This window comes from Semicossyphus pulcher, unplaced genomic scaffold, assembly GCF_022749685.1.
Source record: "Semicossyphus pulcher isolate SPU_LCO1_2020_fin unplaced genomic scaffold, fSemPul1.0.p SCAF_14, whole genome shotgun sequence".
Taxonomy (NCBI): domain Eukaryota; kingdom Metazoa; phylum Chordata; class Actinopteri; order Labriformes; family Labridae; genus Semicossyphus; species Semicossyphus pulcher.
This window is the reverse complement of record NW_027211648.1, coordinates 3,526,062-3,538,574: the sequence shown is the minus strand read 5'-3', so window position 1 is coordinate 3,538,574 and position 12,513 is coordinate 3,526,062. Positions and strand designations below refer to the sequence as shown.

Genomic DNA, 12,513 nt, shown 5'->3' with positions numbered 1-12,513 from the left:
TTAGTTACCTTTTGTAGTCTGACGAACTACCAACGTTACTATCGTAATTATAGCATCTATCGCCTGTTTGTTTACAGTCAGATGCGTCGTTTTTCGGCAGAATTAATATTTTCTTGCTGTCATAACGTCTTACCTTGCCTGAATTATCCCGGTAACGTTTGTCATAAAATTAGGAGCAGTACAAGCAGTTTTGTTTACAGGTTAACTTTGTTGAGAACCTGTTTTGTCAGCTAACGGTAGCTAACTTTAGCCCTCGTTCAGACGTTTAGCTTCAACATTTTTTTCTTTTAACTTTATGTTAAAGTCACAAAGTAAAAGGCTCCTTCTTTTTTTTAAATTGTGGTGCTTCTTGGAGGAGAGTGTGGTTGGAGATCCCGACTACGTTCCGGATCTTCAGAGGCAGGGGCCGACAGCAGCAGTTTACAGCAGGAACCAGCACAGGAGGTGTAAGAGCCCCGAGAAGGGCAGGTCCTTCCAGGGGCTGCCAGGGTAGAAGCAGCAGGGCCGTGGGGTGATTCAGAGTGGGGAATCTGCTGAGGAGAGGCCCGGAACCAGCAGACATGCTGCCCCAAGATCCACAACAAGAGCCAGTCGGAGGGCACGTGGACCTGCTGTACTCAGTCCTGACGATCTCATCCGAGTCCAGCAGTTCATATAGTTTTGTATTTTTTCTTATTCACGCTGTTCAATAAAACCTTGCATTGTATAATTGCATTTGTCTTTTTACTCGCATAACGTAATGTTTATTATGCTTTACTTCCATTATGACCTTTTTTCATCTTCCCACTTCATCTGAATGAACTGCAGTGAATTACTAAAATCAATTTTTTAGAAAAACATTTATTATTGTACACAGTTTATCTTTTTCTTTTTTTACAGCTGTCTTCTATAAGAAATTAGTTATTTGGTCCCAATAAAAAAGCAAATAAATAACATAAGGCACTTGCAAGATTACTGTTTAGTAATGCAAACAAATCTTTTAGATGTAACATTCAGCTCTTCATGAGTTCCAGGGGTACCAAGTCTTGGCTGGTGCTGGATGTCCTCCATTACGGTGGGAGTGGTGTACCTTGACAAAGAGTAAAAGAAATAGAAACGTGACACAGGATATAAATTGCATAAACTCAAACAGGCTAGATTTTATATAGATCTTAGGCTGCTTTGGCACAGTGATGTTATCACAATGTACAGTAAGTGGAGCAAGTGTATGTATCAACTTCTTACAATTTAAAATTCCCTACTGGTAAATAGTACTTCTTCCCAAGGATGGAAAAAGTCACAAACATAGACAGATCGGTCTTATTTACACAGATGTCAGCTAGCCAGCATTATCTATTAGCCGGAGAAGTCTTCTAGCAATGTGCTGAACTAGCTCTGGTTACTGTACAACCAACCAAGTCAAACGCAACCCCGGAGTTATAATACTAGAACTGGGTTAATGACAACTTCACAATAAACACTGAGGCTAACGCTGAAGCTAACGTCACCGGTAGTGTAACGTTAAACAAACCAAGCTGTGGAGGCAGTTTGTTTACACTACCGGTGCTAACGCTAACGCTAGGCTAAATTTCCCTGCACAAATAACATAATATTACAGAACGACAGTAACTGGTAACTGATGTTATCACATGTAATGTTGTGTTTTAGGATTAGGCAAACTTAACGTACCTGTCCAGCAGAAACTCCGCGACCATCTCATCTCTTTTTAGCTCCGGATGAAGCTGCATTAGCCTCCTCCATTGCTGGAAAGCAGAGCCGATGTTGACTCCAGTCTTGCCTCTTGCCGCATCAAGCTCTTTCTTTAAGGCAGCTTTTTGTGAAATAGTCTTCTTTGTCCTGATAATTTTCTCTGTGGGGGCAGCTGATGATGGAAGTGGCGGCTCGCATTGGTCAGTCATTGTCAGTTCTCTGTTCCTTGCTTTCTCTCACCGCTCTGCTGTAGTGCTCGACCAGAGAGGCGCGCGACTTGCGAGCCATGACAGTGGTGCAACTGGGAGGGACGCGGCGACGGATGACAGACAGGAAGCTCGGCAAATCAATTTATTCGGACCGAATAAAATGATTGGTCAGACTTTTATCAGAAATATATGAGAATTAAATATTGATGAGTTTCAACGCCTAGTTGATTTCTTTTACATTGTATTGTGCTATACGCTTATTAGGAGCATTTTATGATTACAAAAAAAATGCGTAAAAATGCCAGAAAGGTAAGAATTGCTTTAATTTCAGTTTCTTCTATTTTGGAACAATTTATTTTTAACAGCAGTTATGTAGTAATGAGAAAGAAACAATGAGAGTTTAAAGAACCCATAAGGATTATGGATAAGTGCAGTAGTATTGATATTATGCTAATGATACCTTCCCTACCACTGGCTCAGTATAAAGTCTGATTGAGGATAAACCACAACTGTTTGAACCGGAGAAATCCAGGTGCAAGAGTCTGTAAGAGGAGTTTTTGTACTGAGGAGCAGAGAGATGCAGCACTGTGGTATCTAGCAGCACAGAAATAAACTGCACTGCTGCTCAGGTCGAGTTCTTTAATTGTTAATGTGCAGGTTTCGTCTTTATTTGCTCCCCCTTCAATCGTAACATTCACTCCAGGCTCTGGTTTTCCATCACTGTAATACATGTTTCCCAGCAGCTGTAGCTGTCCGTCCTTTGATGTCTTGTACCAGAGGATTTGATCATAGCTCTGAATGCTGTGTGAACACTTTATTTCAGCAGTTTTTCCTGGTTCTTTGTAAATATCAGCTGGAATCTGGTCAACTTGGTCACTCAGAGAGGAACCTGTGGTAAATATCAAAGAATTTAAGGATGAATCCCTAACAATGGAAATTTAACAGACTGGAGTTTAACATTGAAATAAATGAACTGACAAGAAATCACTTCTTTCAGTACCTTTTTAAATGCTTTCCTTAAATCTCTGGTAGTGAACAGACTTCAATAGCAAGACAACGAACAAATGTCTGAGAACACTCTTCATTACATTACCTGAAACCAGTATAATATTCAAGGTCATGCAGCAGACAAAGATCATCATGTTGTGTTTTCTGCCTGAATTTAAAGCCATTCGTGTTTCTTCTTCTGTTTTCATCACTGAACTGTACAAGCAGCTCCATCAGTGATCCCCTCCTCCTTTTCTGAGTGAACCCTCCTATCAGCAAACCAACATGAAGTCATCAGATGGGTGGTGTCACAGTGCTTCCTCCTCCTCTTAACATTATAACAGTCATTTCAGCTGCCTCTATAACAGGGCTTCTGTTAAAAAAAAATCTGTGCCAGTCCACGTGTCCTGGAAGCTTTCAATGTTACGGACAAATATAAAGAACCCATAAGGATTATGGATAAGTGCAGTAGTATTGATATTATGCTAATGATACCTTCCCTACCACTGGCTCAGGATAATGTCTGATTGAGGATAAACCACAGCTCTTTGAACGGGAGAAATCCAGGTGCAAGAGTCTGTAAGAGGAGGTTTTTGTACTGAGGAGCAGAGAGATGCAGCACTGTGCATATCTAGCAGCACAGAAATAAACTGCACTGCTGCTCAGGTCGAGTTCTTCAGTTGTTAATGTGCAGGTCTGGTCTTTTCTTGCTCCCCCTCCTATCTTAACACGCACTCCAGGCTCTAGGGTCTCGCTGACATACATGTATCCCAGGAGCTGCAGCTTTCCGTCCTTTGATTTCTTGTACCAGAGGATTTGATTAAAGTCATTGTTACTGTGTTTACACTCTATTTTGGCTGTTTCTCCTGGTTGGTTGTAAATATCAGCTGGAATCTGTTTGACCTGGTCACTCAGAGAGGAACCTGTGGAAAGATGAGCAACAATGCTTTCTTTAAATCTCAAACAGCACCACCAACTGTCTGCAAAGAGAAGAACAAATGTCTGAGAACACTCTTCATTACATTACCTGAAACCAGTATAATATTCAAGGTCATGCAGCAGACAAAGATCATCATGTTGTGTTTTCTGCCTGAATTTAAAGCCATTCGTGTTTCTTCTTCTGTTTTCATCACTGAACTGTACAAGCAGGTCCATCAGTGATTCCCTCCTCCTTTTCTGAGTGAACCCTCCTATCAGCAAACCAACATGAAGTCATCAGATGGGTGGTGTCACCGTGCTTCCTCCTCCTCTTAACATTACAACAGTCATTTCAGCTGCCTCTATACACCACTGGCTTGAGTTGGGTAATGAAACCAGGTATTAGACGGGCCCTGGGGATAAGTGTTTCAAGAACGGTCGTAGTTTGTCCAACTGACTTTGTGCGGCCTGCAGCAAATGTAGCAGAGCATCACAGCTGAGCAGATGGTGGTGAGCAACAGAATAGTTTGTTCAAATATAATGATGTTATATTTAATTTGATAAAGTTACTTATTCTTAAGGGAGCAGCCTTCTGACTATTTTGCATATTGTTGCAAAATTGCTGCAAAAGCCACATAAAAAGGTGTATTTGCATTTCACCTGAAAAATATTTGCAGCCAGTGTAGGTCATTGTTTATTTTAAAACAGGATTATAATTCATTTAATTTTAATTTATAATATTTTCGAAGCATTTATTTTAAACAGCATTTACGTATTAGTTAGAAAGAAACAATGAGGGTATAAAGAACTAGTTTGTCTTATCAGCCGATATTGGCATTTCGCAGATGTATCGGTGTCGGTGACATATCCTCCGATAGCAGTTAATGACATTGTATGCACAATCCCGAGGTAAAGTCATTACACCTCCTGACAAGCAGAGGGCACAATGGTTATTTTCCAAAACATGGACCAACCCTCAATCTCTCTACTAAAATAAAGCTGAAGTAAAGAAATTCAACAGCCTCCTGACTCGTGGTTACAAATATAAACCAGCACAAAAATGACAATTACCAACATATACAGAAGATATGTTCTGAACGGACGCATTATAAACACTCACAAAAATGATTTTTTGCACTTTGGAACATAAAATAGGAAACTTAACAACTTAAACTATTCAGTCAGCACTAGGCGGCAGGCATGATGGGAAATGAGGCTGTTTCACAGCGGTTACGCTCTAAACAACAATCTTACACATCTACACCTCCGTACAACCCCGCAGGAAGGTGCAGGATTTTGTTTTAATAAGCCATCATTGCGCTGCTGCCGACTGTGTGTCTGTCTACTCCGCCCTCAGTCACACCTCCGTGCCTTACAGCAGCCAGACTGTTCTCATTCACAGAACAGCAAATGAAAACGTTTTGAAAGGTCCCTTTCACGTCTCATAAAGATGCTAAAGTTACAATGTTCTGATGTTACAGACAGACAGAGAGCAGAGCATAGAGACAGCCATGTCACCGTGATGCTACGTTTTGATTTCGTCCTGACCTGTGGACCGTTGGCTGAGCTCCTGTCCAGCGATGGACGTCCTAAACAGAGCAGAATAATAAGAATAGAAACACAGATGAAGGGCAGATCCTCTGTAGATAAAGACACCAGATCACACTTCTCCTGGATTATGATGTTGATTAAGAGGGAATATTAATAAGGAAATTCCTGCTCATTAAGCCTTTTATTACTATTATTAACAGTATCAGTCTGTCAAATGAGCTGGTGTAGCTGTTTAGTGGCTTTTATCTTCAGCAGCACTGTGTGAAGGTGGGAAATTAAAAACAAGAAAATGATTATTTTGTTCCTACTTGTGTGTGTTTTTGTGTTGCACTCACTTCTGTTTAATTTGATAATTTAGTCTGGTGCTATTTTAGATGCTACAGAAACATTATTTTATTTGAATTTTGTATGTCATGCAAATGTGACGATAACTTTTCAGATTTTTTCAGATTCTTTTAATTTCAGATACATTTTGAACATATGTTAATTGTGTTAATTATAACCACACATAAACACAAGTTTAACTACAATATATATATATATCGACCAACGTGTCGATATCGGAGTTTTTTTTACTCCCTAATATCGGAATCAGCATCGGCCCCAGAAATCCAGTTTCGGTCAGGCTCTAAAAAGAACCCATAAGGATTATGGATAAGTGCAGTAGTATTGATATTATGCTAATGATACCTTCCCTACCACTGGCTCAGTATAAAGTCTGATTGAGGATAAACCACAGCTCTTTGAACGGGAGAAATCCAGGTGCAAGAGTCTGTAAGAGGAGGTTTTTGTACTGAGGAGCAGAGAGATGCAGCACTGTGTAATCTAGCAGCACAGAAATAAACTGCACTGCTGCTCAGGTCGAGTTCTTCAGTTGTTAATGTGCAGGTCTGGTCTTTATTTGCTCCCCCTTCAATCTTAACATTCACTCCAGGCTCTAGGGTCTCGCTGACATACATGTTTCCCAGGAGCTGCAGCTTTCCGTCCTTTGATTTCTTGTACCAGAGGATTTGATCGTAGCTCTGAATGCTGTGTGAACAGTTTATTTTAGCTGTTTCTCCTGGTTGGTTGTAAATATCAGCTGGAATCTGTTTGACCTGGTCACTCAGAGAGGAACCTGTGGAAAGATGAGCAACAATGCTTTCTTTAAATCTCAAACAGCACCACCAACTGTCTGCAAAGACAAGAACAAATGTCTGAGAACACTCTTCATTACATTACCTGAAACCAGTATAATATTCAAGGTCATGCAGCAGACAAAGATCATCATGTTGTGTTTTCTGCCTGAATTTAAAGCCATTCGTGTTTCTGCTCCTGGTTTTTTCACTGTAGTTTAAATGTAGGTACACTGAAGATTCCCTTCTTCTTTATGAGTGAGCCCTCCTGTCAGATGACTAAGGTGGGTGGTGCTTTAGTGCATCCTTCTGTTCTAAACATCGAAACCATCATGTCATTCACTGCTGCAGACACTGGCTTAGTACACGGGTTAAAAAAACACTCCCACCTAAACAAACAACAAAGACCTTGATTTCCTTTGTTTTTAAGGTAAACTCGGGCAGCACAATGAGTCTTATTTTCACCATCACTGTAATATGAACATGTTCGTCATGTTTCAGACCGTTCTATAATTTTATCGCACAAGTAAAATAATTTAAAGGTACAGATACACTAAACATGGGAACATTGAAGCCCTGGAGACATAGACCATGCATCCACACCATTTGGCCAATCAGATGAAATCCCAGCTGGCCGTTCGCTATCGCACTAGCTGATCTCACGCGTGACCCAGAATAAACACCTGACCTTATGGTAGCTGAGGAATGAGAGCAAGGAGAGGACAAAAACAACACTTTCAGGTTTTGCAATTATTTTGGATTCAGGAGAAGCGATGTTACAAACACAGGGACTTTGTAAAACATGGCCAACAGCAGGAAGACATAGGAACTGTAACGTTATAGCTAATATGCAATTTTTTGTTTCTGAACCTCAATATTTATGTGTTTATCCCTCATCAGATCTTACCTTCGTCAGTAATAATCACTGTTTTTGCACATTCTAGATTTCCCTCATATTATACAATCCTGCAAAAACTACGATGACATACCTACATAGATATTTACTATTCAGTTCCATCAAAATGGAACTTTGTAGTGAAAAATAATGACACCTCTAAAGATCTGTGGAGAAACACTGCACCCTAAAGGATAACATAACATCAGCCTCATGGTGAGCCAGCTGTCTGATATCAGTCATTCACAAAGTGGTTTATTGTTGCTCATGTGGTATTTAGTGTTTTTGTGTAGCTGTCTGCATCAGAGCAGGTTTTTGTTGCAGGCGGAGGGTTTGTGTAGCACCGTGCATCACTGGCAGCACAGAAATACACCGCTCTGTCCTCTGATACACTCAGCTTCAGGATATGAAGGCTTGATAGACTCTTCCCATTACCGCTCACATTATACGTGGCTTTGAATTTATCCTCCACGACTGCAGAAGTGAATCGGACATAGCCAAGCAGAGCCATGTCATGTTCCCCAGCAGACTGTTTGTACCACTGGATCATGTTAAAATTAGAGTTGGAGTGGTTGCAGCTTATCAGGACTTTTTCTGCAGGGTGTTTGATCAGCGCAGTGGGAGCCTGATCAACCCTGTTTTTTGAGAGTTCTGCAAGAGACATTTAAAAGAAGCAGGTTTAGTAATGAAAATAAACCTCAGTCAATATATTTAGTTCCATTTTTTATTCATAAAAATTGTAATATTACCTGTTAAACAGAACGACAGAGCTGGTAAAAGTATGAAGAGTCTAAACAGCATCATGATGATCTGTAACGATGAATGTAAACTGCCTTGATATAGAGGAGGAGCATTATGGGCTGTCACATGTCTTCATCAGTGGATTTGTACTTGCGATGTTGTGTTTTTGATTCCTGATTCAAAGATTAGATTGAAAGGATCCTTCAGTTTTGATCATCATATTCAAAAGCAGCCCTGGAAAATCCTCCAGCCTCCCAGAAGTCCCAGCTGTGGCAACACTTTGCCTCCCTGGTCAGACTTGAAAGTCTAACAGCAAAGCTATAGTGACTACTTTGGGCATTACTGTTCCTGAGCTGTTTACATGACTAATGAAGATGAATATTCTACAAATGTTCCTGGTTAACAGCAGCCCTGCATGCTCTGATTGACCCCAGCCTCGCAAATGATTGTGTCATACGTTCTGTTTACGACACAGAGACCTGACCGCACACATGCAAACTGTTACAACACCTCTGAGCATGTATGTTTTCATGTCCAAACAATGCAGCTAAAATCTGAATAATATTAGAGGAACAATATGTAACATTGACAGCTCGCGTCTTAAAAGGGGAACTGCAGCATTGTCTCCCCCCGCCCCCTCCTCCTCTGATACGAATGTTAGCGTCTCCTGCTTCAGCCTTCAGGGGAGACTTATCGGTCTGCCTCGGGGCCAAAGCTGCTGCTAGCTTCGGAGGTTAACACTCACTTTACACAAGCAGCAGCGAGCAGGAAGCAAGACACGGGAGCTCGGCTTCAGTCTTGAGGAGTACGTGACTTTACAGTCGTTCTGCTGATCCGCTCCGATCCCCGCTCACTCTTGTATCTCACGTGCACACATTCACTTCCTGTTTCTCTCACTCACTTGCTCCACCACCCACACTCACACACTCAGCTATTCCCAAACAGAGCTACGCTTCTTGTACAACACCTGTTGTTCCTCTAACATATCCTAAGTCTGTCATCAGAAAATGCTCTATTTATAAGGCCTTTTTCAGGATTCAATGTAATATCCTGTTTACATTCTCCCTTAATTTCTGCTGATGTCTGTATTCATCAAATGTGATGTTTTTAGACTTGTTTATTGATTTTACACTTTTCACCTGGTTTACACAAATGCTCATTTAATGCACTGTTCCTGTGGGCTACATTTAACAATAAAAAACAGTAACAAATTCTTTAATATTGTCATAAATAGTCGAAAATCAGTGTGCATGTAAGTGTATTCACTGGCGTAGTGCTCAAAATGTTCTAACTGAATTTAATAATGACCTTTAAATGAAAGTTCAATCGAATCATGTGTCATCATGAGAATGATGAAACCCCTAATTTCCTCCCACAGGCTGCAGATAGATGCAGGTGTGCTCCTCGTCTTAACTGTGAATTCATGTGGCTGATTGTCATTGAGGGTTTTTGTAGAGACGAGAGGAAGATTGAGTCACTGTGCCTACTAGCTGCACAGAAATACATGCCGCTGTCTTCTGCCTGTCTGAGCTTCAGTACATGAAGTTCAGACTTTTTCGAGCCATCTCCAGTCACTTTGAAATGTTCTTTGAATTTATCCTCAAGGACGTCGTTAGTATTCTGAATATATCCGATGAGTTCAAGGCCAGAGGAGCCCACCGGCTGCTGGTACCACAGTATGACATTGAGTAAACTGTCTGAATGGTTGCAGCTGATAGTTGCAGAGCCATGAGGACTTCCTAATATTGATGAAGGCTCCTGATCGACTTTCTTGCTCAGAGAACGACCTGCATTCAGAGAGAGAGACGTTTAGAAGACAGAAATGACGACAGAACTTTTATCAAACAGTTTGAATGAAAACCCACAGGAGAAGCAGAGAAGCAGCAGAACGATCCTGCTGAGGTTTCTGATCATGATGTCTTTATCCTCCTCTGACTCTGCTTTCACTGACAGACTGAACTTAAATGGGATCAGCTTAGAGGGGAGGAGACACATTCAGAGTCAAGGTATCTTCCTTGTCAGCATGACTTTTAATATGGTATAATTAATTTCAGTCCATCAGCTCAACATTTTTAGACAGGATTGACTTTTATCAAGAAAAGAAATACTAAATATTTACTTATTTCTGCTGTGTTTATCTTTCTTTGTATGTCAGACATGTTAACATGAAAATAAAATAGATAAAGTAATCCTGAATCACAAAGTCCACCAGAATAAATAAAGTATAGACACATGAATTTAAATACATAATTATAGTTTGTATGTTAGTGAGCTTAACAATTTCCACATGATGTGAGGATATTCAAGATTACAGTGAAGATTCACCACATTCAACTTCTGAGTTTATTTAACATTTAAAATCCACTATAAATGTCTTTATCGTCCCATGTAGGAAACGTTTTTGAATGAAAGGGCCACAGATACAAATCAAAAAGATATCTACTTTAAAGTAATAATCTCGAAGATTTATTGTATTTTAGTCTATCGCCCAATGAGGTAACACAATGGGGATTGAGCCTATGGCCCACTGATGAAAGCCTTTGCATTTGCAGTAGGGAGTTTACTTTTAGTTTACCTGCTGCTCACACGACATGAGGTTGAGCGTTTGGCGACAGGAAGTAGGATGTGCGAGTTTGGTTTCAATAGTTCCCATCACGGGGCAGGTCACGCTGATTAAACATACATTTAAACACCGTTAGAAACTAGGGATGCACGATATTGGATTTTTTGCCGATATCCGATATGCCGATATTTTACAGCTCATTTAGCCGATTACTGATACCGATACCGATATTTTTTCCCGCACACCTAATTGCAGAGATCATCAACTCTCTTCTGTATTGGAATTAGCGTACAGTATAATGGTGATCCTCTTATCACATTTGTCACAACGGTCGGGGTGACGGGTCTTGAGATGGTTAATCAAGTTTGTAGTGTTGAAAGACTTTGCCTCGGCTCCTCCTCGCATCACCGAAGCTGAGCAGTCATTGCAAATAGCAGTTTTTCTATCTTTTTCGGACACTTTGAAAAACTTCCACACCACGGACATTTTGGCTTCTAACTCTCTCATGCTGCAGGTAGACACACGTGACGTCATCACGCTGCGCCGCGCAGGTCTTCTTCGCGCCGGGGACATTGCGCCGAGGTCGGGCATTTAATCAAGTATACAGCAGACCATTATTTTATCGGTTAATTATATCGGCGGATATCGGCGTGTTGGCCGATATCCGATAGTTCATTTTTAAGCCAATATCGGCCGATACCGAAAACGTGCCGATAATATCGTGCATCCCTATTAGAAACAGCAAAGACCCAGGTGTGGGAGGAGTTCCGGAAGGCTTTGGAGAAGGACTTTTCGGTTGTCCTCAAGTTCTGGCAAACCAACAACTCAAGAGGGGGAAGCAGGGATTGGCTCAAGCTGCTCTCAGCAGGGGTGGAGAACTGCTGACCCGGACTGGGGATATTGTCGGACGGTGGAAGGAACACTTTGTGGAACCCCTGAACCCAACCAAGTCCAAAGGTCCAGGGGAAGCATTATCTTTATCTGTGGCAGAGGTCGCTGAGGTAGTCGAGAAGCTCCTCAGTGGTAAGGCGCCTGGTGTAGATGAGATTCACCCTGAGATGCTAAAGGCTCTGCACATTGTTATGCTGTTTTGGCTGACACGCCTCTTCAGTGTCCCGTGTGAAGTTAAATCGAATCATGTGTCATCATGAGAATGATGAAACTCCTAATTTCCTCCCACAGGCTGCAGATAGATGCAGGTGTGCTCCTCGTCTTAACTGTGAATTCATGTGGCTGATTGTCATTGAGGGTTTTTGTAGAGACGAGAGGAAGATTGAGTCACTGTGCCTACTAGCTGCACAGAAATACATGCCGCTGTCTTCTGCCTGTCTGAGCTTCAGTACATGAAGTTCAGACTTTTTCGAGCCATCTCCAGTCACTTTGAAATGTTCTTTGAATTTATCCTCAAGGACGTCGTTGGTATACTGAATATATCCGATGAGTTCAAGGCCAGAGGAGCCCACCGGCTGCTGGTACCACAGTATGACTTTGAGTAAACTGTCTGAATGGTTGCAGCTGATAGTTGCAGAGCCATGAGGACTTCCTAATATTGATGAAGGCTCCTGATCGACTTTCTTGCTCAGAGAACGACCTGCATTCAGAGAGAGAGACGTTTAGAAGACAGAAATGACGACAGAACTTTTATCAAACAGTTTGAATGAAAACCCACAGGAGAAGCAGAGAAGCAGCAGAACGATCCTGCTGAGGTTTCTGATCATGATGTCTTTATCCTCCTCTGACTCTGCTTTCACTGACAGACTGAACTTAAATGGGATCAGCTTAGAGGGGAGGAGACACATTCAGAGTCAAGGTATCTTCCTTGTCAGCATGACTTTTAATATCGTA

General features: G+C 41.3%; 1 protein-coding gene across 1 annotated transcript in view; it reads right to left on the bottom strand.

The window, feature by feature from the left end:
* The window catches only part of LOC138590869 (M1-specific T cell receptor beta chain-like), a 51,131-nt gene extending 38,738 nt beyond the window's left edge, over positions 1–12,393 (bottom strand). The window contains exons 1-2 of the mRNA XM_069661278.1: positions 12,338–12,393; positions 11,960–12,259 (exon numbers count right to left, since the gene is read on the bottom strand). Of these exons, the coding sequence (XP_069517379.1) occupies positions 11,960–12,259; positions 12,338–12,386 (349 nt within the window). The 5' untranslated portion in view covers positions 12,387–12,393. The remainder of the gene's footprint in view (positions 1–11,959; positions 12,260–12,337) is intronic.
* Positions 12,394–12,513: the final 120 nt, after the last annotated feature.